This window comes from Condylura cristata, unplaced genomic scaffold, assembly GCF_000260355.1.
Source record: "Condylura cristata isolate star-nosed mole 26May11 unplaced genomic scaffold, ConCri1.0 scaffold00011, whole genome shotgun sequence".
NCBI lineage: Eukaryota > Metazoa > Chordata > Mammalia > Eulipotyphla > Talpidae > Condylura > Condylura cristata.
This window is the reverse complement of record NW_004567112.1, coordinates 40,253,236-40,280,205: the sequence shown is the minus strand read 5'-3', so window position 1 is coordinate 40,280,205 and position 26,970 is coordinate 40,253,236. Positions and strand designations below refer to the sequence as shown.

At 41.6% G+C, this 26,970-nt stretch overlaps 1 protein-coding gene across 2 annotated transcripts in view; it reads right to left on the bottom strand.

The window, feature by feature from the left end:
* Positions 1-1,839: 1,839 nt before the first annotated feature.
* PBLD (phenazine biosynthesis-like protein domain containing) overlaps positions 1,840-26,970 on the bottom strand; it is a 26,650-nt gene continuing 1,519 nt past the window's right edge. For both annotated transcript variants that reach the window (XM_012723629.1, XM_012723628.1), the window contains exons 2-10: positions 20,014-20,155; positions 11,188-11,287; positions 10,719-10,817; positions 7,761-7,870; positions 7,641-7,670; positions 5,367-5,455; positions 4,920-5,098; positions 3,092-3,154; positions 1,840-2,065 (exon numbers count right to left, since the gene is read on the bottom strand). In XM_012723629.1, coding sequence (XP_012579083.1) covers positions 1,953-2,065; positions 3,092-3,154; positions 4,920-5,098; positions 5,367-5,455; positions 7,641-7,670; positions 7,761-7,870; positions 10,719-10,817; positions 11,188-11,287; positions 20,014-20,097 — 867 coding nt within the window. In that variant the 5' untranslated portion in view covers positions 20,098-20,155 and the 3' untranslated portion in view covers positions 1,840-1,952. The remainder of the gene's footprint in view (positions 2,066-3,091; positions 3,155-4,919; positions 5,099-5,366; positions 5,456-7,640; positions 7,671-7,760; positions 7,871-10,718; positions 10,818-11,187; positions 11,288-20,013; positions 20,156-26,970) is intronic.

Genomic DNA, 26,970 nt, shown 5'->3' with positions numbered 1-26,970 from the left:
AAAGCAGAAAACTACTGCTACAATAAATTTACTTTCACATGCCTTAGAAAAACAGACACAATAGCATTAAGGTAAAAAAATATTGGGGTGATACAAGAATTTCTACCTGATCAGTATGCAGTTTTTGACATGGCTGAGCGCTGCCATCAGTGAGATCACCTTTCACTTAATGACTTGAAAGTGCCCCCCCAGGTTAATTAGACATTGAATATTATAAATTTAAGTAAATTTAAAGTTATGTTAAAACTCATTTTAAGCCCTCTCTGATGGCACAAGAGGTTAAAGAGCAGCACTATGAAGTTGCCCATAGCCAAGAGTTTGACCCTGGCCAGGGTGATGACCCACGTGGTGCTTCAGACCTCTCCTGTATTTCAGTAGATCTGCCTGTTCTGTTCCCCACTCTGTCTCTGGTGAGCCCTCTCACTCCCTGCACCTCTGGCCTGTACCCCAGTTCTTGTATGCATAAATAATTTTTTAAACTCACTTTATTAAAGTAGGAGAACCCTACTAAAATTTTCTTTGTAAAATTAGTTATCAAGATTAACATTTCTTGCCATGTTTAGTATCATTTAATTTACTTTTTGAAGAAAGAATTTTACTTTTGGGGTTTTTTCAGTGTTTCATTTTATTAACACACTAATGCACAGTTTTTAAAAATTTCTATATATTTTATTTTGTTATATGTCCTAATTTTTATTAGGCTTGAGCATGCTCTATAAAAATTCCGTGTTTAGATACATTAAAACTACTCTCAATCTTACCCCCAAATCATGAACTGCTTTTCTTTTGTATCTTCATGACCCATCCTTTTCCCTATAAATTCATTTTCCCAATAGACAGCAGAACAGGTCTACTATTTTAGAGTCTACTGTCATTTTCTTTCTGGTATTGTAACAAAATGCTTTTCTATTTTATGTTATTGGGTCTTTTAACTTTATTTTATTGTTATATTTTTAATTTTGCAAAGAACTGATGTGCAGGCCAGAGGTGTTGGGGGTGAGAGGATTCACTGTAGACAGAATGGGGAGCAGAAACTGTAACAGGTACAGGTTTCATGGACTCCGCCCCCAATCCAGACAGTGGAACTACAAATCCCATCAATACCAAGGAGAAGCACACTGGGACGTGAGGGCGGAGCTGAGCAGCCAGGTTAGGATAAAACCGGACATGTGGGCTCTGGGGGTCTCTTGGCTTGGTGGTTCATGGCTGGTCATTTGGCTCTCAATCAGTTTTCAGCGTGCTGGTGGAGTCCAAGTCAGCAGAACTGGTAGGACATCCTATTACCTTGTATTTTTCTTCCTCTTTCCCTGGGTTGTTTCCTTTACCTTTCTCTTTGTAAATAAATCCATTATTGAACCTTTTTTGTCCACAGTACAATTGAGTCTTAAGTGTGCGGGTGAGGACCCACAGACAGGCAGCCCAATTCACACTGGGGTGCCCTGTAACAAAACGGCAGATACACTGAAATACACTGCAGAGGGAAGCAGCAAGCAGACAAGAAGAGGTTTGCTCCTTTGAGTAGCTCCCTGGCCAGAAATCAAAGTCAGGCTGTAGCAGTGGTAGCCCTGAGAGTTAACCCTGAGGCTGCCAGGGAGGCTCTACTGGGTCTTTTTAATGGCTACCAAATATTCCATCAGACTCGCATCTAAGTTTAAATGTTTCAAACTTACTCCTTAAGAATGTACTCTCCTTCTGTGACTTGTTAGCCAAAGGTGATGCTGCTCTTTGCTAACAGTTTCTTACATTTGAGGTATAGTCACAGGTCTAGCCAAAACCTCATTAGTAAAATAATGTGGAATCATTATTAAATCTCCATTTATATGCTTCATTTTCTAATTCTAACTTGAGGATTAAGTTTCCTATTCAAGTTTGCTAAAGGCAGTCCCTTGTATTTCTTTATAGGCAGAAAATACTTAGTCATTCAAGAGAGCAGCTTCACAGCACAATTCTCTCTAAGCGGTCAGAGTGCCCTCTAACACAATAGCAGCACCTCCCCGAATGTCAACTCGTCCATCAGATCGCAATGAAATCTCCAGTTCTCCTCCTCGGGGGGAACATTGAAAGGCTAAAGAAAAACAAAATGAGTCACAAGTTAAGAAAGACCTCACAAGTTAGCAGGAGACCTTTAATTACAAGCACTAGAATTCTCCCAGTCAGTGTAAAGAATAAATTCCTCCATCTGTCTATGTTACTGCCCATGCCCACCCCCTTCCCCCTGTGGACTGAGGCAAGCTGATCCACAAAACACATAACTAACTCTGAGTCTTCCCTTTACTGAGCCTTTTCCTGGGCAACTTTCTCAATCACTTCCGTAACGCCCAGACACACACCCCTGTGCTCGCAGGCATGAAGCATGGACATGTAAAAAACAGAGGTGCACAGAAGATCTAAGGAGATAAAAGGTATGGCCTTGACCCTCCTGAGAAGGCTCCCCCTTCCCAGCTCTGAATAGGAAAAGGGGAGCCCCAGTTACTGTGGTCATCAAGTAGCCACACACCAGAAAAACAAGAAAGATTTGACCTGAGCCTTCCTGCTTACTTAGGGTATGACTAGACTCACCAAAGACAGAACAGCCAGTCTGTTATTCCCAAGTGGGGACAGAGATTGCACCCTCTGCTAAGCCTTTCATCCCTTGGAGGTGGTGGGGGTGGGGGGACTCCTACTTTGTAAGGGCTGTGTAGCCCACATTGGCTGCACTTGTCTGTTTTCTCTGCCTCTGAGCAATATAATCACTAGGGGAATAGGTTCAAAAGCAACTCTTTTATTCAACCCTGTGACTAGCAAGGGCAGTCAGGAGCCGTGGTGAACATCCAATCTCAACCTGCTGCATTCTAAATGACTTCTGTTATACAGCTAGCTAATTTTATTCAGGAAAAATTTGTTGGGCACTTATTGTGCCTGTGTGTGTGGAGGAACAGATGTCTGGATGTTTTGTAGGATGTTTTGAATAGAGGGCTTAGGGTCAAAGAATTTTAAAAACATTTTCACATGGGCACTACATGACATTTACAGTCAAATGGATAGTACATAAGAAGAAATACCAACTTAAAGTTAGGCAATGAAAAAGACCTTGATAAAAGAGTTGTCCTACCATACATCTCTTTCTTCCCCAGTTCCTGGGACCAGTAGCTGCTGAGAACAGTATGTGCAGACCCTAAAAGAAGTGAAAAGTTATGACATAATCCCTAAGAAAACAGAGTTGATTTTGTTGTAAATTCACAAGCAATTACAATAGTTTGACAAAATCTTAGATGACAGAATCATACTGTGACCATGGCCACAGTGGAGTGTGGAATTAGGAGTGGAAAGAGAAAGAGAACTGAGGGATAAGTTCCTCTGAGGGATCCACTGTGTCTTATATTTTCTGAAGTTTCATCTGTCAATTCATTGTTACCCCATGATAAGGAAATCATACCTTTACTTTCACGTAAACCTTTCTACATCTTTCAAGGTAAAAGTCTCCTTCTGTCTAAGATACACATGTAATGAAAGGTGGGAAGCCTGACAGAAGGCCCGAGTTTCCACCACGTCAGCATTCCACTCAGTCAATATTGGAGTTTGATGCCAAAAGAATTTTTTTTTAAGGGGGATTTTCCCCTCCCACTTGATTGTGACCTACATATAGATCAGAAGATAGATATTAAAATTAATAAAATGGAAACGAATAAATGATACAAAAGTCTTTGAGTGAGAAAAGCAAAAGGAAGGAAAGTTCCTCCTTCCGGAAAACATATTAAATGTTATCAGGCCCCACAGGGTGACCAGTCCCAGTCTGCTCAACTGTCCTCATTTTAGCGCTGAAGGTCCTATGTGCCAAGAAACCCCTCGGTCCTAAGCAAACTGAGATGGTTGGTCCCAAAGCCCAAAGCCCTTCCCACTGTGGAAAAGCATTGGGGGGAAGGGGGGGGAATGTCCTTTGTGCAGTTAAAATCTTTGTGAAGTAACTGTGCATGCAACAACCCAGTCAGAACTCTCTTCCAGAAGAGGTTGGTTGAATTGTACTATTTGGATGTCGTTAAGCATTTTCCTGAGTCATTTAAAAGTGCTTGCTGGCTAAGCTTTGAACTTAATGTGTTTTTCTCCTCCGAGAGTAACTAAAGAAAGGTTACGAAGCTACCCTAATGTCTGCAATCTGTCCAGCCTCCTTCCACCTTGGTCACCACCCCATATGCAAGTCTTCTCCATCAAGCTTTGCTACCCTTTTGCTGCTCAGCCTACGATTCTCAAAGCTGAAAGTAGGGGGCTTTATATTCTTGCTTACTTTTTACTCATCCCTCTGCTTCTGCCTGGTAGAAAATCTCCAATACGCATATTCCCACTTGAGAGCAGGACTGGGAAAAGAGGGAAGGAAACACTATCCCTGTTCCTATTTCCCACCTACATGCCAGAAGTTTTTTTCTTAAAAAATCAAGGCTTATCTAGATGTCAAAGATCATGCATGCTGGTTACTAAAGAGAGTAACAGCCTTTGGGCATTGGACTTTGTCCACCTCAGTCCCTAAATTTTGCAAATGTCAAATCTGGAAGTGTCAACTCAGGGGAACAGTTTCATAGTTATTATTAAAAATGAGATAATGGTGACTAGGCACATACCAAGTGGCAGGCTCTGAGCTGAGCACTCAACAAGCATTGTGCTAGTGACCCTGTGGGATATGTAGAAGGAAACTTGACTCCAGAAGTTATTTGCTCAAGGTCAACAGCTAGGAAGCTAAGGTGCAAATCCAGCCTTAAAACAAGATTTAAACTTACTCTACCACTTCCTTTATTCTGGGTTTTTCATTTGAGACTTCAGTGAAGGGGTGGGGGTGGGGGCAGATCTAGAAACAAAGGCAGCTCAACTCACACAGCCAGGGCCCTTAACTACTTGTTATCCTCCTTCTCTGCTGTTTAACCTTCCCCTGGCCCCATATCAGAAATTACCTGTTACAGGATCTTCAGCCACACCAACCCATGGTGCAAAGTATCTGGAGTAAAAGTCAAACCCTTTCTTCTGCCCACCAGGCTGTCCTTTAAGGGTGAGAATGAGTCCTTTCACCTTCCCTGAGTTTTCGATTTGCGGCAGATTCTGTGTGCTCACTTTCAGGTTCTCCAGAAATGACCTTGTTCATACATAGGATACATTAGGACAAACCCATTTCACAGACCACCCACTGCACACAGAGTAAAACAGGCCCATGCAGTGTGCTCAAACAGCTGAGCAGAATGGGAAGAAGAACGCACTGTAACTTCTTACTAGGGAACAAAACTCTCTGGCTATATGAATCACACCACACTCTGACTGCACATAGCACAGCCAGGCCAAACCAGAGTTATAATCTGGGGACTTAACCCTCCCTGTGGTGCTGACAAATAAAAACCCTTATTTACCTGTCATAATTATCACTGAGCCGGACAAGGAGCTTCCGGGTATCTGGAGAATAGCAGATGTCCTGGACCACGGTGTCACCTATGGCAGTCTGTGGGGACAGACCAGAAACTCAAGAGGTACCCTGGGGTCACGTCTTGGGTCCCCTCTATGGGAAATGACCTCTCGTGAGCATCTGCTGTATGTCAAGAGAACCATCATCTTCAATGCTGGAGGCTGCATCAGTTTGGGAACTCAAGATGTTGCCCAAGGAAGATCAGTTTCCTGGTAACCACAGAGGATTAAAAGAGATCTTTCTCCCCACAGACAAGAAGAAAGACTTAGAGAGGCCTAGGGTCTCTCTCTCTCTCTCTCTCTCTCTCTATCTCTCTCTCTCTCTCTCACACGCACCTACACACACAAACTCACAACCTGTCCCAGGTTTTTTTGTGAGACAAAACTCTAAATCACTACTGTGAGGTGGGGAGAGCTTCATACTTACCTCTTAGAGTTAAGAATATTAGATGAAGATTAACTAAAACATTCTACATGTCAAGAACTCAGGACCAGCAATTTGGTTAGAAGTGGAGACTAGATTAACACTACTCTCCTAGGCAAGGACACTATTTTCACTTAGATTGTTTACTGCAGATCAATAACAAAACAACATTTTATAAAAATACCTTGATTTGGCCCTCCCTAGCGGGTTAAAGCACAGCACTGAGAAGCTAAAGCCACTTCCACATGAGTTCGATTCCCACCTGCCCCGGAGGTGACACATGGCGTGGCAGACCTCTCCTGACCCGCCCGCTGCTCCCCTCAGCAGTGTACTTTGTCGATCTGCCTGTTCTGTTCCCCACTCTGTCTCTGGTGAAGCCTCTCGCCACCCCTGCACCTCTGGTCTGTACCCTAGTTCTGTATATACAAATAAATAAATAAATCTTTAAAAAAAAAAAAACCTTGATTCAGTCTTTAGTCAAGACTACAAAGAATTCTTCTCAGATCCAAGAAAATTTGTTTGCTTCTTTGTTTGACAGTTTTAGGTACTGAGAGAACTTATGGGGGATAAAAACCTTTCCAAGTCATCTTTTGGCACTAGTGCCAGTGCCAGCAGAGTAAGTGACAATTATATGGCAGTTGTCTGACTATGACAGACTTCAGGTTCTCTCTCTTTTGGGACTGAGATGCTCTGGTACCAAGGTCAAGGCTCCCTCTAACTGGAATGGTACCTGTTATCTGCCTCTGTGACCAATGCTAATGAATATCATCTCATTCAAGAAATAGAAACTGCTGAGCCAGATCCCAAATGGTCTGCAGGACCTTTCAATCTCTCTGAAGTGTCCTCTAGTCCTTCTCTGCATGGATTCTTTTTTTTTTTTTTTTTAAGAAATATGTCAATTTTATTTTTTTTTTAAAGATTTAGTTATTTATGCATATAAGAGCTGGAATATAGGCCAGAGGTTTGTGTGTGGAGGGGGTAGGAGGGTGAGTAGGTAAGAGGATTCACCAGAGACAGAGTAGGGAGCAGAAAAGAAAGAAATACACTGCTGAGGGGTGGAGGGCAGCAAGTGAGACAAAAGAGGTCTGCTGTGCCATGTGGTCAGCTCCCTGGCCGGGGATCGAACTCATGCTGCAGTGGCTGCAGAATGCCTCATACTGCCCAGACTTACCCCTTGAGCCACCATGGAGGGCCCCAACTGAAAATCTTAATGCCAGTTTCTAGAATACAAAAGGACAATATTCTGTAATCTTTGTGGAACAACTACAGCTTCAACTTCACTGGATCAAAGTGAAAATTAAATGAGATAATGGATGTGGGATGCTTAGCCTGTGGTACTACACATGGAAAACTCAAAAATGTGTGTTTATTACTATTATTATTATGCCCCCCCCCAGACCCCTTGAGGCAGCCAGGCTGAGTCTCCTTTGTGGAGGTACACTCATGCTTTCCTGCTCTCTCCATCAAAGCACAGGCCCCATCTCAGGCTCATCTTCAATGCAGAAATTGGGGATACCAACAGCTACAAGCAGCATCCATCCTTTCCCTCTCAGCTTGTAGTCTCTCTTCCCACCACCCTATGGTGGAGGCTAATGCTAACAGGAAAGGCAGGAAGACCTGGCCAGACTTCTCACTAAACAGATTCAACATTAAAATTTAAACCTCAAATATACCACATAATACTCACTTAGGCTTAAACTGTACCATTTATACTGGTAAAAGACCTATTTCAGGGGTATCACATCTTTGTATTCCATCTATAATAAATGATGAAGTCACAAAAGCTCTTTTCACCTACCTTTATCAGGTTCTCTACTTCATGGAAGTCCTAGATGGGAGAGAAAAAGACAAGACCATTGTAAAACAGGCAGTATCTGTTAGCTGTATACAGGTTATGGCAGTGATTAAAAGCACAGACCTGGGGGTGGACTGGGTAAAGAGGCAAGTCCAGGATGATATCGTTCTTTGCCTTTCTGGCCTTCAGTTCCCCGCTCAGAGTGACAAAGGTTAGAGTGGTATTCACGTTTTCTGGTCAAAAAAAAGGGGGGGGAGGGGGGAGGAATCATAATTCATCTCTGAGAAAATTGTTTGAAAAGGAATCCAGAAATAGGAAGACAAACTTTGCTGTATGTTTGCTTTTTGCCATCCTGGACTTTCTGACAATGTTGTCCTTTCCTGTGAAGGGAGCCTCAGTTGGGATGCTAGGGTCTAAAGCATCAAAAATGCTCATCAGATGCTAATTTGAGAACTAAGAGCATAAAGGACTGGACTTGACTTATTCAACAAAGTTTCACATCCTGGCTGCTGACCACTTACTAGTTGTATACCTGTCCAAGTTATTTAACCTCCTTAAACCATGATTCCCCATCGATAAAATGGGAGAAAAATTAAACTGATCCAAATTTTTGCTTACCAGTAAAATGGGATTAATAATTAAATCTTAGAGGAATGCTGTAGAGTTTTCTAGTATAGATTTTAAAATTCCACCTATAATAACTATAGCAGTATGCACTAGGAGTCTAAGAAAAGCCAGTCTAATGTGAACAGATCAGATGTATTCTAAATAAAACAATTATACATAAAAAAGATTGACCTGGGGCCTCCCTATTGGAGCAAAGGATTAAGTCATAGTATTATGAAGCTACTGGTAGCCACTGCAGCACGAGTTCGATTCCCAGCCAAGGAGGTGACCCACATGGCACAGCAGATTTACCCTGCCTCGCCTGCTGCTCCCCTCAGCAGTGTGTTCCAGTTGATCCTGCCTGTTCTGCTCCCCACTCTGCCTCTTACTCCATGCACCTCTGACCTTATTATTATTTCGACAACTCAGACTTCAAAGTGAAACATTATAGTGAAAAAAAAAAAATATTTGCAACACAATTATTTTCTCCTGCCTGATAGTCCTGTAGTCCTGAGCCATATCTCAAAGGTGAGGAAATTCAGCACTGCTTATCAAATTTACTGAATATAAAATTCATATTCTAAAGTCCAAAGTTTATTTTTTTAACTTATAATTAGTACAATACATCATTGTTCACAAGGTATTTTAGAGGGACCTTATCTCTTCTAACTTTGAGAATCCTTTGGGAGATTTGAAAGCTAGCATTCCAAACCTAACATCATACTAACGAATGTGGGGTGTTCAAAAGGCACTCAATCCAATTTCAATAAAACCAACTTTTTAAGACTAAGTTACTAAACAATATTTCAGGATGCTTCCTTCCCTTCATTCTTATCCCCTATCCACATAAACCTAAATTATCTTCTGAAGATGTACAATGGATGACATTACAGAATGTAAGGTTTAACTCAACATTGTCTCCTGCCCTTCACCTTGTCCCACAGAAAGCTCCAGCTGCCCTCGTTATATAGACTGAGTCCCAGAGGATTTGCATACGCTGCTACCTCTGCCCAGACTTTTCTTCCTCCATGATGACTTTAATTCTTCACACAGAAGGCTTCATTGTATTCTGTAGCCCCAAAACTCCCTTCTCTAGTGGATGCTGTTCCTAGAATCTCATTTCCTTTCCTCTCAGGGCCAGGACTATATGAGACAGGGAAGACCAGAGGCACAAAAGTTTAGGAGACACCTGCCCTCAAGGACAACCTGAAGCCTTGGTTTCTCACCCTTCAATAGGGCCTGCCCTCAGCTGCCAAGAGTCCACTCTCGGAGCTGCCTTGGCTGAATGAGCTACTTGACCCAAAGTTACACAGCTTTCCTGGGAACTAGGGACTAGTCAATGGAGGGCATAAAGGCATGAATCTTTGTTCACTTTTGGAATTACACTGCTTGAAAGAAATTCCTAGCTTCAGATCTCTCTGTGGATTTGGCCTAGAATTTTTTTGTTGCTGCCAATTTGCCAATTTAGTTCAATCTTTCTCATTCAGTCCTGCTCTTTTTACTCTCTTAAAATTACTGATCCCAAGAACACTGCCCCCCCCCCAGTTTTGACAGCAAACAAAGGTGTCTCAGAGTCTTTTTTCTGGGGGAACCTGCCCTGTAACACATTCCCTTACTCTCCTTATCTAAAGTAACACCCCCAAAGAACCTCCTTTCCAACTCCTCACACTCTGCAGTTACCCTCTGTCATATCATCTATTTACTATAGATCTATGCTCGTCAGGGGCTGCTTCTGTCGCTCCTTTTAGGGCACTACCAGGCATTTCTCTGTCCCAATCCCAAAAAGCAATGATAGTGACCTATTAAACTAAATGCTGCTCAAGTGGGAACTGGTAGAATTAAAGTGTTACATACTCTCTTATCATCCAAGGCAAATAATCAAGTGTAAGGAAGCTTTCAAATTTATCATGCAGGGAAATTCTATATAAAATAAAGAGGCATTCCAGGGAACAACTATTACGGTTTCCAAAGATGTCTGACATACACTCAGAAAGCCAGAGGAAGTGTTACTGAAGTTTGCTGATTTTATTTCTGCATCAAGAATTGCAAGAAATAAACTCTGCTATCTATGCCTTTATACCAATCACTTAGGTTCATAAGAAAAAGAGGGTGAGAATTTTTTTAAATATTTGCTATCAGGGCCCTCCCTGGTGGCGCAGAGGGTTAAAGCACAGCACTAAGAAGCTAACACCACCTTAGCATGAGTTCAATCCCTGTCCCGAAGGTGACCCACATGGTGCGGCAGACCTCTTCTGACCCGCTCGCTGCTCCCCTCAGCAGTGTACTTTGTCAGTCAGCCTGTTCTGCTCCCCACTCTACCTCTGGTGAATCCTCTCACTGCCCCTGCACCTCTGGCTTGTACCGAGTTCTGTATGTACCTCTGGCCTGTACCTCAGTTCTGTATGCATAAATAAATAAATTTTTAAAAATTTGCTATCAGATAAGTTATAAGTTCATACAGTAAAAGCACATTACTTATTTTGTAAAACAGCACAGCTGCAGAAGCCAGGGTAGCGTGACCACAGAGGGGGACCTCGCTCGCTGGTGTAAACCACCTTAATCCAAAGCAGGAACCTTCAGAGGAGGAAAAAAAATCAAAGAGACCAGGTCATTCCTATACAAATGGGTCGCAAGCTTTTCATTTCTTATTCCTTTCTGAGTAGTTCACCAGTGTGACTGATAGCTGAGATTGGTTGTGAAAGGAAAGGGGAAGTCTAGACAAACATCCTAGGGCTCCTCAGGGCAAGATCTGTATATGAAACTTTCAAATTAACTAACACCCATTCCCCCAGATAAACTGAAAACCAAATTGGAATCTCTCCCCACTAACTCCTACAGCAAACAATGCATAACTGGGCCTTTCCCTTAAATATCATTCTGTCATTGGAAAAGCAACTTTGGGTATCATTCAAAATTGGTTAAAAAAAAAAAAACGCATGTTTACTTTCTGTAAAGTTGTCTGTGGAGTGGAGTTTTCGGATAAAAGCAGTTTCAGAGAGGTTCATCTCCCTTGCAATTTTCTGATGCGCGTCTTCATCCAATTCCTGAATTAGAAACAGAAGCCTGAGACTCCAAAAATACAAATCAAACATCCTGCCATTAGTTAATAGGTCTATTGACATTAAAAGTTACATTAAAAGTTATCAAGGGGCCCTCCCTGGTGGCGCAGCGGGTTAAAGCACAGCACTGAGAATCTGAAGCCACTTCCGCATGAGTTCGATTCCCGCCTGCCCCGGAGGAGACCACATGGCGAGCCAGACCTCTCCTGACCCGCCCGCTGCTCCCCTCAGCAGTGTACTTCGTTGATCTGCCTGTTCTGCTCCCCACTCTGTCTCTGGTGAAGCCTCTCACCGCCCCTGAGCCTCTGGCCTGTACCCCAGTTCTGTATGAATAAATAAAAATAAATCTTTAAAAAAAAAAAAAAAGTTATCAAGGAGGCCCACCTGGTGGCACAGCGGTTAAAGCACAGCACTAAGAAGCTAAAGCCACTTCACCATGAGTTCGATCCCCACCCAGGAAGTGATTCATATGGCACAGCAGACCTCTCCTGACCTGCCTGCTGCTCCCCTCAGCAGTGTACTTTGTCAATCAGCCTGTTCTGCTCCATACTCTGTCTCTGGTGAATCCTCTTACCGCCCCTGCACCCCTGGCCTGTACCCCCGTTTTGTATGCATAAATAAATATATTATCAAGGAATCTGAGACACTCATATGAAGGATTTTTTCTTCAGAAATCCATACTAACAGGATGCTATGAGTTGCAGATGTACAAAGCTAGAACTGGCTCTGAAAAACTATATGGCCTGCTTGTCAGATTACTGTCTCACCTAAGAGCATGCATGCTCTTCTAAAAAAAAAAAATCACAAAGGCCACAATCTCAGAGATACACAGATTTCAACAATAAATACGCTATGACTTTAAATATGAGGCTTTGAGGTAGATTTAGAAAAATGGCAGATTACAGTGAGCTGGATAGGAAAATGAAAGCAAAGACCTGTATATTTGGGAAGCATCTTGGGCATGTCATTTGACCTCTATTCAGTTCTTTTAAATCAGTGAATGGCAGGCTTTCCTGGTGGTGTGGGGTTAAGTGTCAACACTAACAAGCTATCAGTAGCCACAGCAACTTGAGTTCCATGCCTGGCCAAGGAGCTGACCCATATGGTGCAACAGACCTCTCCTGTCTTGCCCACTGCTCCCCTCAGCAGTGTACTTCAGTCAACCTGCCTGTCTCTGATGAATCCTCATCTACCACAGCTCTGGCCTGTACCCAGTCCTTCTACGCATAAATAAATAAATCTTAAAAAAAAAAAAGGGTAATAGAACCAGCCCTCAATGTGTACCACAGTCAGCTGAATTTTACAAAGAAACCAGAGGTAAAGGTGAATCACGAGAAAACTAATGTTGCTTCAGCTTTGAGAGCACTAGAAACAAAAGAATGGCTGTATTCATTCAAAATACCAAATTTTGATTCAGTAATTTTTCCATTTTATACTACTATTATTTTCAAATGCTACAAATAACTGTTACAAACCAACAGCTACTGTCATGTAGGAATACCCATTACCCCTTGGCATTGTCACATGAATTCAAATATCCAGCAGCAAAAACAGCCTTGTTTGTTTTTCTGAGTTTCAAGTATGGAACTGGGACACTGAGGTTCCATCACCATATGGCCCTCCAGAGACTAATGATTAGAAAACCAACTAGTAAAGTTTTAAAATACTCCCACCTTGTGGCAGTTTAGAAATATAACAACCTAAACAGAACAGTACTGTTTTATATTTGGTCATTTGTCCCTTGCTAAGATTCCAACAAGGGAAAAGCACTTTGATGTAGAAAGTTCTAACACAACTGAGGAGCTTCCTCCTGAGTCTCCTATCTGAAATTATGTCCACAAAAGCAATATTCAAATTGTAGGCTACATTTAGTTGTTCCCAATGCTTCTTACAGATCCCTCATCTTCCCAGTTCCTTCATAAAGGTCCAAAGCTCATACTCACTTTGTGTACTTTACTAACCCCTGCACTAATGGGAATATAAGGCCAATAACTGTTGATTAACTAGAACTCTGAGAAATAGATTTTTCCATAATCACTTATAAAAGTAAACTATTTACTGTAAATTATTTACCCATGATCACACATGGGTTAAGATATCAAAGTGGCCTCCTTGGTGGCGCAACAAGTTAAAGCACAGCACTATGATGCTATCACAGCCACTGCAGCATGAGTTCAATACCCGGCCAGGGAGGTGACCCACATGGTGCAGCAGACCTCTCCTGGCCCGCCCTCTGCTCCCCTCAATCTGTCTGCTCTGCTTCTAACTCTGTCTCTGGTGAATCTTCTCCCTGTCCCTGCACCTCTGGCCTATACCCCATTTCTTATGCATAAATAATTTTTTAAAAAGGTATCAAAGAATGAGGCAGGTAAGTATTAAGTGAATCACAAGAGTGATTCACGTGACCAACTAGGAAGTTAGGGTGCTAAGGAGTATACGAAAGGAGAGGAGACCCAGTCTGACAGTGAGTACGGTGGTTTGAGGAGCTCTTTGGTCAGGAAGAGCTGAGGTAGGATCCTGAAGTCATTCATTTAGAAGCGTGTGACCTTGGCCAATTTACTCAACCTTCCCTTGCATCAGTTTCTTCATCTGTAAAATGTGGATAATAATAACAATAGCTACTTACAGAGTGAATAGGTTGAATAGGTGAAATGAGATAACATATAAAAAAAATGTAACAAAGTATTTGACTGTACTTGCCAAAGTTACTGCTACCAAAGCTAAGGATAATGTTGCAAAAGGCACTGAGAAGCCTTATGAAGCAGAAATTCCTGTATTAACATCTCCTCTCTGCACTGTTCTCTTCCCACATAACTGGACAAAGGAAAACCTTTTAATGCCCTGAAAGATTTTCTCCACACTCCTTATTCCTCTTACAGGCATAAAAATGAGATATGAGGTTAGAACACCCTAGAAATCCCAGGAACCTCTGACCCAAGGTGATCACACCTGGCTACTGAAGGTCAACTAGCTCAGAAGTGGGCAGTGCACCATACATTTTCCATCTGAGCTGAAGCTAATGGATTAAACATAGTGTTTTTTAGAACTTGTTTTTCCTTAAATATATAACCCACTAAACTGTAAAGAGATTTTGGTGCTCTTTAAATTTAATAAAGAGGAAAACTGAAGAGTAAGAGTTCTAGAAACTAGAAAGAAAGCATTTCTTTTTAAAAGTGTAAAGCCAATCCCCATAGCTGTACTGAAAATGATGACTAGTGTTTAAATGAATAATAAAGCAAATGGATGGATATTACATTTGACCCTAGCAGTGTCCAGCACCAGGTGGACAGCCAGTAAATACGAGTTGAGTTGGAATAAACGTACATACTGAGCACAGAACAAAACTGATTGTGTGAATCACTGTAACAGGAAACCTCAGCAATAAACCATTCTAGAAAATGTAAGCAGTAAATCAACGATTTTTGAATGTCATGACTGGAGGAAAAGGCGGTACTACTGTGATTGACTGTGCAATGGCCAAGGATATTGCTAAATGTTTTACAACAGACAGCCTCACACAGCAAAGGACAGCAAGATCCAAAGTACCAAAGTGTCAAAGTGCTGCTATTGAGAAACTCTTCCCTAAACACACACACACCACCTACCTACCACCTACAACAACACAAAACAAAAAAAGCTTGAGACAGAATTTGAAAGAGAAAACCTAGGTTGCCTAATCCTGCTGAAAGGCTATTTTCACTATTACAGAAAATAAAGTAACGCCATGGCCACGGAGTTTCTGTACACAGCTGTCATCTAATGCAAGCATTTCATATTTTTTGCATTGTGTCTATATAGTGTCCATGACTCTCATGATCTTTAATGCCAAACTATCAGTCATTTGAAGATGCTATTAATTCTTTAACATTTAAATATTTTTAAAATATCTGTCTCATTTTCTATTTTCTAGAGCTTTGATTTTTAAGATTTTATTTTTTATGCATATAAGAACTAGGGTCTAGGCCAGAAGTGTGGGGGAAGGGAGGGTGAGCGGATTCACCAAAGACAGAGTAGGACCAGAACAGGCAGATGGACTGACATACACTGCTAAGGGGAGCAGCGGGCTAAACAGGAGAGGTCTGCTGTGTTATGTGGGTTCGTTCCCTGGCCAGGAGATAGCCTCACAACACTGAGACTTTAACTCCTGTACCACCAGGGAGGTCTCCCCTTAGCCATTATTTTGTTCTAGTTTTTACCCAAGAGCGAGTATTATAAAGTCCTAGTATGGAAATTTGTCAAGACATTTCTCTTGAAAGGAAGACCAAAAAAAATGACTATAATACTACAGAAGCTTTTAGAACTTTGTTACCCCAAATTTTTGGTAGTACTTTCCTTCCTGTAATCTCTTAACTATGTTCAAAAGTTCGAAGTGCAATGACTTAGTCTTTAGTCTACCCGCCATGTTTTTCTGTGGTTAATTTCATTTCTGCTAGATTTTACATAGCTTTGTTTTTTTTTTTGTTTTTGTTTTTTTAAAGATTTATTTATTTATTCATATAGAACTGGGGTAACAAGCCAGAGATGCGGTGGGTGAGAGGATTCACCAGGGACAGAGTGGGGTGCAGAACAGGCAGATTGACGAAGTACACTGCTGAGGGGAGCAGCAGGCGGGTCAGGAGAGGTCTGCCTCGCCATGTGGTCACCTCCGGGGCAGGCGGGTATCGAACTCATGCTGAAGAGGTTTTAGCTTCTCAATGCAGTGCTTTAACCCGCTGCGACACCAGGGAGGGCCAACATAGCTTTGTTTTTTAATAAAGATTTTATTTATTGATGCATACAAGATCTGGAGTACAGGCTAGAGATGTGGGGGATGAGAGGACTCACCAGAGACAGAGTGGGGAACAGAATAGGCAGATGCACTGAAATACACTGCTGAGGGCAGCAGTGGGCGAAACAGGAAAGGTCTGCCACACCATGTGGGTCACTGCCCTAGCCAGAGATTGAACTCGAGCTGCAGTAGCAGCAGACAGCCCCACAGCGCTGCACCTCAACCCCCTGCACCACTCGGGAGGCCCCTTACATAGTTTTAAGGAAGAAAAAAAAAGAGAATGTTCCTTTGAAGCCCAATATTTAAACCCGAAGAATTTTCTCCTCCGTAAAATCCAATCCTCTAGAGTTTCCATTTTTCCTGGCACCCAAGGTCATTTTAGCTTCTATGGGGACAACTGAATAATGATCAGGTTTATTTGTCTCTTCACTAGACTTTGAGCCCCTCAAAGACAGCCAGGTTGACTAATCTTTGTACCTCCTGTCCCTAGCCCAGAGCCTGGCTCATGGAAGATGTTGATAAATATTTGTAGATTGTGCTAATGACAGCCTGAACGCCATCTGAATTGTGACCTGCTGACTGCTCCCCTCAACAGTATACTTCCTCAATCTGCCTATTCTGATCCCCACTCTGTCGCTGCCAAAGCTTCTCAGCACTCCTGCACCTCTGGCCTGTACCCCCAAGTTCTGTAGATCTAAGTAAATAAATCTTAAAAAAAACAAAACAAAGATATCTATTCATTTGTTCCTCAAAGGCCACCAAGCTAACCTGGTTCATAGATACAAGTCCCAAAAGTAAATGTAGAGATTATTTCAAGAGCATCCCTAAAACAAGGACTCTTGTTTTTTTTTCTTTCCTCCATTTGTACTGAAGTACAGTACTTTGAACTATGTCAAATTCTTGGCCCAAATTCTATGTCTATTGATATTATATAAATAATATATATTTTTAATAGAGAAAGAAATCTTTAAGTCTCTTAAGGATTAGTGAGTGTACTGGAGGTAAAAAAGCTGGAAAATAGGCTCTCCCTGGTGGCAAAACAGGTTAAAGCTTTGCACTATGAAGCTCTCAGAAGCCACTGCAGCATGAATTCGATCCCCTGTCAGGGGGCTGACCCACATGGTGCGGCAGACCTCTCCTGACCCTCCTACTGCTCCCCTCAGCGGTGTACTTTATCCTCTTCTGCTCCCTACTCTGTCTCTGGTGAATCCTCTCACCCACTACTGGACTGTACCCCAGAGTTCTGTAAGCATAAATAAATAAATATTTTTTTAAAAAAGCTGGAAAATAATACTGCACAGTTCTGTGACACTATCCTCAGCCACTGTAGCATAATTTCAATCCCCAGCCAGAGGTGATGCACATGGTATGGCAGAATTTTTCTGTCCTACCCGCTACTACCCTCAGCAGTGTATTCCAGTCAATCTTTTCTCCAGTTTGTCTCTGGTGAGTCCTCTCACCCCCACATCTCTGGCCTGTATCCTCTTTTTTATATGCATGAATAAATAAAATCTTTTTTAAAAAATTATTGAGGCCCTCCCTGGTGGCACAATGGGTTGGGATGCAGCACTGCAAGCTGGCAGCACCTGCTTCAGTGTGAGTTCGCTCCCTACCCCTGGAAGCAACCACATGGATTGGCAGAGCTCTCCTGACCGGCCCGCTGCTCCCCTCAGCAGTGTGCTTCATCAATCTGCCTGTTCTGCTTTCCACTCTCTGATGAATCTTCTCATCACCAGTTCTGTATGCATAAATAAATAAATCTTAAAAAAAAAAAAAAGAAAGAAATGTCTAAAAATAATTTATTGATGCTGCTTTCAAAGCTCTTCAAGGATATTACATGAGAAAGAGGGGCAAAAATATATAGAGACTATTCACAAGTAGTTTTAGTCAATTCCACAATTCTTTGACATAAAATTTTATTTACAGGCCCTCCCTGGTGGCGCAGCCGGTTAAAGCACAGCACTAAGAAGCTAAAGCCACTTCAGCATGTGCATTTGATCCCCACGCTGGAGGTGAACACATGGCGCAGCAGACCTCTGCTGACCCGCCCATTACTCCCCTCAGCAGTGTACTTCGTAGATCTGCCTGTTCTGCTCCCTGCTCTGTGTATGGTGAAGCCTCTTGCCGCCCCTGAGCCTCTGGCCTGTACCCCAGTTTTGTATACATAAATAAAATCTTTAAAAAAAATTTTTTTGTTTATCTAACTGTTTCTAAGGAAAGTTCAAGATTTAGATTCTGGCTGTTAATTATTCTCCCACTAGATCTCCCAAGCACTTGTGTAACTTGATAGAGTCTATTCGTTTTATTGCTTTCTGCATTTTGTGGTTGGAAAATGCCAGCTACAAGCTTGCATAATGAACGCAGCATTAAAATGAGATGAAGGCTGTGAATCACTATTTTGCTATTCCACTTGAGGGAGAAAATAAGGTATCTCTGGGCCTCCCTGCTAGTACAGGAATTAAGTCTCAATGCTATCAATTGATGACCCACCACTGCTGTATGAGTTCAATTCCCCAGACAGGGAGCTGAACCACATGGCACAGCAGACCTCTCCTATATCATCTGCTGTTCCCTTCAGCAGTGTATCTCAGTAGGTATGTCAGTTCTGCTCCTGACTGTGCCTCTGGTGAACACACACACACACTCAGATACCTATGCCTCTGGCCTACATTCCAGTTCTTGTATGCATACATAAATAGAAGAAATATTATTTATTGATACCCTTGTTGAGCATATCGAGGACTCAACTAACAATATTTACCTGTCTCAGCAAAACTTTAATCATTCTCCTAGAGAGTATACATATTTTGGAGAAGCTTTAGGAAACAGTACATCGATGGCCCCACCCCCAGAGCGTCTGTGTAATTGGTTTGTGCTGAAGCCTGAGCATAGGAAGTTTTGTTTTTCTAATTTTTATTTTTGCATAGAACAGGGGTGCAGGCCAGAGATGGAGGTGGGGTGAATGAGAGGATTCACCAGAGGCAGAGTGGGGAGCAGAACAGGTGGATTTACTAGATACACTGCTGAGGGGCGAGGCAAGCAAGACTGCTGCACATAGGTGGGTCATCTCCTTGGCTGGGGAGCCAACGCAGGTCGGAGAGGTGACTGCGTTGAAACTTAACCTGGAGGCCACCAGGGAAGCCTTGGGCATAGGAATTTTTAAAAGCTCCTTGTGTGACTTTAATGTGCAGGCCATTTGAGGTTCACTAAGCTGGAAATCCCCAACACACACTTTGTCCAGCTTAAAAAGACAAGATCATCCATCGCCTGCTCTGTCCCTGCAGTAATTCTCAAATAACCCAGATTCGCACTAACTTGGCTCTAAACTGAGGTGTCCCTGGACTTATTTCCTAAACCCAGGTACCAATGCAAAGCCACTAAGGTTAAGGAATAGTTCTGTTACCCTGTAAATAAGGTTCTCCTGTAAATAAGATTACCCTGTAAATAGGTTCTCCTTGTATTAGAGCTTAAACACTCCCACTTTTCTACTTAATTCCCTCCTAATTGTCTGTCTTTCTTGGTTCTGAGAAGAATTTTTAATTGTCTGAGATATAAGTTTTAAGATATCTACTTAGAATCTTTAATGCTAAATGTATTCCAGCCATATCCAGTCACATAAATTTCATCTCATTTCATACTCTTTCACACTTAATGCTAATTAAATGAAAAAAGTAAAACTCTGGTGCTCTAAAAGGAAGCTATAGTTCTTTTCTTTAAATTGACTCTAGTTCTTTACATGAATCTTTACTTTTCTAGATTTGACCTTGGTGTAAGAATGCTCATCACTTAATTTGATAAAGATTAACTTACAGAGAAGAACTGCTAATATTTAACAACACAAACCAAAGAGATAAAGAGGTGGATTTGAAATTTTTTTAAATAAATGCTTGGTTCTAGAGGAGTCTGGAATTTTAGGTACTGCACTTCCAAACCAAGTACTTACATTTTCCAAGAGGCAAACAGCAGCAGGGTTTCCACGAAATGCTTCTGCTGTGAATGCATCTGCTATGAAAATCGGAAGCTTCATTTTCCTTGCAAGCTGTTTCCAAGCTCTCAGAATTGCTGGTAGCTTGCTTTATTTCTTGCTGTTGCAAAAAAAAAAAAAAAAGGTTAATGTTTTACTTAGTATACAGACATAATCAGCAGTTCCAGATACTAAGCCAGGCAATTATGTTAACACATCTACATTTAAAGGTATGTGAAACCTGAGGTTAGGTTTTTAATGAAGTGTGTAAAATGTTCAAGGCATAGGTATATTGCTTACAGTCATAAATATTACCATTCTTTTGAAAGTATGTTTTTCTAATTATAAATAACTTGGAAAATTAAAAAGCATATAACCTTGCAAACCAGCAAAAAAACATTTTTTTGTTGGATTCAACATAGTCAAAGGAGCCTTGTAAATATTTAGCAAATGCTTTAGTAAATATTGTGATATTTTGTAAATATGCTTTGTAGACTTTCTTGAATTCATGATTCAGATTTGTTAAAATAAATCTCTTCACTGTTAGAATAATACTTGTTCTTTACTGAAAATTTATAAGATAAAGAAATGGGGTCAAGGGAGGGGGCAAAATCATATTTATTTCACTCCCCAGAGATAAATCCTGTTAACATTCTAAGTGTTTCCTTTCCAAGCAGAGACTTTGGGAAGGAGGAATCCCCTATTACTAGAACATTATAGAACTTTTAAAAATATGTTCAGCAATTAAAACTTTGATTAAATCAAAATTTAAACCTGCCCTCAGCCCCATTTTGCTTACCTCTCCAGCCAAATCCCCTTTTTCTTTTATTTTTTTAAAGATTTATTTACTTATGCATATAAGAACTGGGGTACAGGCCAGAGATGCAAGGGTGGGGGTTAAAGGATTCACCAGAGATAGAGTGGGGAGCAGAACAGGCAGGCTGACCGAAACACACTGCTGAGGGGAGCAGTGGGTGAGACAGGAGAGGTCTGCTGTGCCATGTGGGTCATGTCCCTGGCTGGGGCCTGCTGCAGTGTCTAAGGCCTGCCTCACAGTGCTGACATTTAGCCCATTGTGCCACTAGGGACGGCCCTCTTTTTTTCTTTTTAATTGAGAAAAAATGAAATATAACACTACATTAATTTCAGGTGTACATTAGCTGATGTTTGTACATATTGCAAAACGATCCCCAGTCTCATTAGCATTTGTCATCTTTCATAGTTACTGTAGTGTAGGCAGGCAGCACGGGGGGAGGGGAGCCAAATCCTGGCCCTGCGAATCTTTACCCTCGCTGGGCATTCTGACACTGTCTACTGGTCTCTTCCTCTTGCGTGGTTCTCTGCAGTACCATTCTCTGTGATGCTTCCAGGGTCAGCCATACCCACTTAAGAACAACCACACCACACTCCAGGTGTCTGCCATCAGGAAAGCATGCCCCATGCCCACGCTCTCAAGCCTCGTCTGCATTCAAGGCTGAAAGTGATGGTCACAGAGGGCAATGGCGCAGAGCATCTTCATTTATCCTACAATCCACCCTCAGGGTTTTTCACCATACCATCTACCCACAAGTCTCCACTGGCGTGTGTGGAACACTGCAGCCATGACCCACAAGAGTAACAGTGCAAGTGAATAAAGCAATACAACAGAATACAGCTAAGCCCAGGCAGGGCACCAAACTAGGAGCAAAAAGAAGTTACTGGTCCCAGTAGATGATACCCCAAGTTTGCTGCTGAAGGTGATACTCAAAGGGAGAAACTACTCTATTCACTCATAGCATCTACCTTCCCACAACCGGAGCCATCAGGCTTCCTGCCCTTCTTCAGTTGTGATCTCAGCCACAAGCCTTACACAGCATCCACTTCCAGGATGCATTCACTCTGAGATTGCTTTTTAGGTGTAATTGCTCAATCCTCAAGGGTATGCACTTCTGTCACACTATACTGTTTTCATAGTCACCAATGAGACAAGCAGACCCCTGCACTAAGGCCAACCCTTTGCACATGCACACAGGCCAGGGCCTGTGGTTAGCAAGTTCCACGTATGGCTTCTCTCTGGTCCCCTCTCCGCCACAGCCACACTCTCCACTCATCCCCTGAAGACAGGTTCCTAAGCATCTCACTCATATTTAACAGTGAACAGGACATCACCCATAAGTGACTTTAAGAGGCTCACCTGCATTCTTTTGCCTCCTTTTGGCTGCTTCGCAACTGCTCAGGACTTTCTGACCTTAGCATCAGCTATTTTTCTTTCTCTAAGTTGGTTTTTTTGATACATGTCCTTTGCCGGGCTGCAGAGAACCCAACACAAGACTGCTTTAGGACACCAAGGCCCACCAACCACCCCTTGATTTTCATTTCCTGGGGTATACAAATAATACCATACGTCCCCAGACGTCCACAGATATAACATCAACCACTGAAGTTTCCCTGCCTTCTGGCAGAACTTTCAGCCCAAGCCCTGAATGTTTGTTTTTTTAAATTTATTTTTATTTACTTATGCCTACAAGAACTGGGGTGTGGGCCAGAGGTTGGGTGGAGGAGAGGATTCACCAGAGACAGAGTGGGAAGAACAGATAGATCTACTGAAATGCACTGTTGAGTGGAGCAGTGAGATAGGAGAGTCTGTTTTGCCAAGTGGGTTAAGTGCCTGCCTGGAGATTGAACTCATTTCAGTGGCTGGCCCAGGTTTATAGTGCTGAAATTTAACCCCATACATCACCAGGGAGGCTTGCAATGTGATTTATAAGAAAAATGAGCAATATGGTGATTAGACTTAAATTATTTAAAATAGCTATCTTCTGCAGCCTTTTTCCTTGTTCTCCACAGCAATCTAATGAACATAAAGAAAGTTCAATACTTACAATGATCTTCAAAAGTTAAAGTATTCAGTGGTTCCCTCTATTTTCTTACTTTCTGTATAGCTACTAAAGTCAGATAAGACTTTTTGTTACATAGTCTTGGAATAAACAATTAAACAATTTAAATAATATGAACATATCTGGGCCTCCCTGGTGGTGCAAGGGTTAAGTCTCAGACTATGAAGTAATAGCCAGCACTACAGCAAGAGTTTGTTCTCTGGCCAAGGAACTAACCCAAAAGGCACAGCAGACCTCTCCTGTCTTGCCCACAGCTCCCCTTAGCAGTTTATTTCAATATAGCTATCTGTTCTGCTCCCCACTCTCTCTCTCTGGTGAATCCTCATGGCCCTCTCCCCGCAACACCCAATTTCTTGTATGCATAAGTAAATTTTTTAAAAATCTTAAAGAGCTCTCCCCAGTGGCACAACCAGTTAGGGCTCAACACTATGAGGTTATCCACAGCCACTGCAGCATGAGTTCCATCACGGGCCAGGGAGGTGACCCATATATATGGTGCAGCAGACCTCTCCTATCCCAGCGCCCACTGCTCCCCTCAACATTGTTATTTCAGTAGATTTGCCTGTTCTGCTCTCCACTCACTTTGGTGAAACCTCACACTCCCCACACACACAACCCCTCTGACCTGTACCCCAGTTCTTGTATGCATAAATAAATCTTTAAAACAGAAACAATCTTTAAAAAAAGAAACAAAGTATTGAGAATGTAAACCATCTAATTATGCCTTACTTTAAGCAATACTTTTGAATTTTTACTTCTTTCTAAAGACAGTAGGTATATAGAATATAAATCAAAGAAGCATTTTATGCATTTTAAGTAAGACAGATTTAGTGTTCAAAAGATACTAGCTACCTTAATTAGATACATTCCTAAAAACATATTTGTTTTTGTGTGTGTTTAGCTTGTTTGTCTTGCATACAAACAATGAGATAATTCAGCTTTTATGTTATTTCCCCCTCCTTCTTTTACGCTATTTTAGAAAGCCATCATGGGTATGAGAATAACTATCTTAACCAGTTTTTGGTTAAATTACTTTCTCTTCCCCAGCAGTCTAAATCTCTTTCAACTTCTTTCTTTTTCTTAGGCTTGCATGGAATTTTCTTCTGTTCTTCATTCTGATGGTGCAATACGTGCCACATGTTCATTGTCTTGTTTTACTTTGGGTAGTGTGGGTACTTCTATGTCAAGCTTTTCCTTTTACATCTTTTCTCTTATTATAACCTCTAACAAGATCCTCTCCAAGGGCCCTCTGATCTCTGTGCTAACAGAAAAGCACTGAAATGACCCAAAGAAAGACTAAGAAAAAAAATTCCCAAAAGCTGTGAGGAGCCCTTAGTTCTAACATCTCTATGGAAACAATTCCACAGAGATCAATCTGGAAACAATTCAGTAGGGATCACTATAGCAGTGTTGAGCCAATTTCACCAAGCCTTATTTGCAGAATTCAACTTGCAAATGGGAATAGTTCATAGACTTTTTTTTAATATAAAAGTAGTATAAAAATAGGACATCAAATAAAAATTGGGTTTGCTCCAATGTATGTAGCCCATTTTCAACTCAAAAATTCCTACTCCTTATAATAATAAGACAAAATAACAAAAAGGAAAAAAGATTTCATGTACTAATTTCAAGTTCTTCCTAAGTGTTCATATTAGCAAACAGTAGAGTATCCAATGCAGAGAAATTATTGTCAAAAAGCAAAGAAAACATGACAGCTTGGTGGTGAAAAGTCATTGGAATGATTTTAAGGTTGTGCTCATAGCCATATAGAGTAAACATGTGAAAAGAATGCTAAATTCAGTCAGGCAGTGAATAGATGGTTTGAATTAGGGCAAGAAGTGAAGAGGATTACAGAATTCCATCTACCAAGTCAGGCTGAAAGACCTGATAAAGTGGCAACATAACTGGAACCCAGGGAAGTAGAACCAAGGAAGAACTCCACATGAAGTGCGGGACTTGGAGTCTTATTACTTAAAATAGTAATTTTTAAGATTTTTTTATTATTATAATAATTTGGTTTTACATCATTTTGTGTCTTTTCCCATCTCAGTTGTAATCCCCTTGGGCTTCCCATCTCCAATTCACCCGTGTGCCATCACCATAGTCCTGTGCACTCTCCCCCACCACACACACATACACATTGATCCCATGCCCCATCCACCCCCATAAAATGTCTCTGGTATATAGTTGTTTGTTATTATAAAATAGTAATTTTTAAAGCAATTATTAAAAAAGAAGGAAAAGGAGGAGAGGGTTGCTCACATCAGTGACAAAAGAGCTATGAAGTTTCAATAAAGTACCAATAAATGGTAACTGCAGGTCTCCTCAGATGGTAACTTGTTATCAGAAGAATTAACCTCAATTTGCTTAAAACGAGGTCTCTTCCCTTAAAAATTATTTACAGTATGGCTTTAAGATCCAGACCATAGAGTTTGGGATCAAATCCTAACTTCTGTGAGGAATGTGGCCTCATGCAACTTTTTTCACTTCTCTAGGGTTCAAGCACCTTATTGAGCTGAAAGGTAACTGTTAACTTCCCCTTAGTGTAAGTGAATGAATTGAGCACAGAGTCTAGTTCAAGCAAGTTCACAATAAACTTCATCTATTATCACATTATCCTGTTTTTGTTTTTCAAAGGGCAAGGTGATAATTTCTAGAGTCAAAATAGAATAGTAAAAGCCTGGGAGGAATAGACCAAAAGGAGACCAATAAACCACTCCCTCCCTCCCATACCCCCCAACTAGAGGTAACTGGACATTTCCACACAAGGATGATAAAGAAAAAGGACGCTTAAGATAAGGGCTGAGATGCAAAATGTAATTCTGCACAAAGACATTAAAGACAGAATGAGAGAGACCACTAAGAGCCTTGAAGAGGCATTAGAATAATTAGGGAAAGAGCTATATATTTCCTGAGGCAAAACTTCACTTAGGCTTCATTGCCCTTCCCTGTTCTGTTTCCACCAGCCTGAGAGTCCACGTTGTTCCTTTTCTTTTTTTAATCTTTTATTTAGCATGGATACAAAAACTGGGGTACAGGCTATAAGTGCAGGGGGTAAGAGGATTCACCAGAGACAAAGTGGGAAACAGAACAGGCAGATCTATTGATGTATTGAAGTACACTGCTGAGGGGAGCAGCCCTGGAAACTGACCTGGGGGGGTGGGTGGAGCTAAACACGTGCAGCAGTGGCTGTGGATAGCTCTGCACTTTAATGGGTGGCACCACCAGGGAGGGCCTGCTTTTCTCCTATAAATTTTTCTCTTATTTCTCTAAACAAATTTGCCTCCCTTTGCTTACTTGGCCTGAGCATCCGTGAAGTTCCTGCTGCAGCTTCGTGAGACACCAACCTGTGGTGGGCTGATGGCTAGGACTCAGCCCTGCCACCACAGCCTGGGATGCATTCCAGACTTGAAGAGAGCCCTGAACACTTAAAATTACAGTATCATTGTGATGATGACCACACTATCCCTCCTCCACCCTCCGAGGGATATTTGTAAAGTGGGCTCAAGAAAGGCAGTAAGGCCACTACGTTCTTCCTAATTCTTAGTGTCCTTGATTATTTTAAGCAGGCTTACAGATAAATTAAAGCTATGAAATGGACGTTCATTCATGCTTTTCCACCGTCAATAACCCATGAACCTTCACATCATCCATGACAAGCTTGCCGATTTCTACAGCACAATGTCCAGTGTTTTTTGAATGAATATTGAAGGTCTACAACCTAGTCTCGCCCACAATTCCAGCCTAAAGGAACACAAACTGTGCTGAAATTCTTTTCCTCTTTTCCCTCCCTGTGCTGAAATTCGTCTTTTACCTCACGTGTGTTTCTGCAATATATTTGGACTTTAACGTGCACTAATCTCTTTATCAGAAACACGAATTGCTTTTTTTTGACACTTTGAAAGTCCCCAAGGTGACACTATGAAGCTTGGTGCTATAACAGTACAACCCAAAGTGTCCTGCATCACTTGGCGCAATTTTTAAGAACGCAAAACTCTATTTTGACAGCAACTTTACAAGGAAAAGGTGACCAGCCACTGAGGTTCTAAAGGAGCAGGGC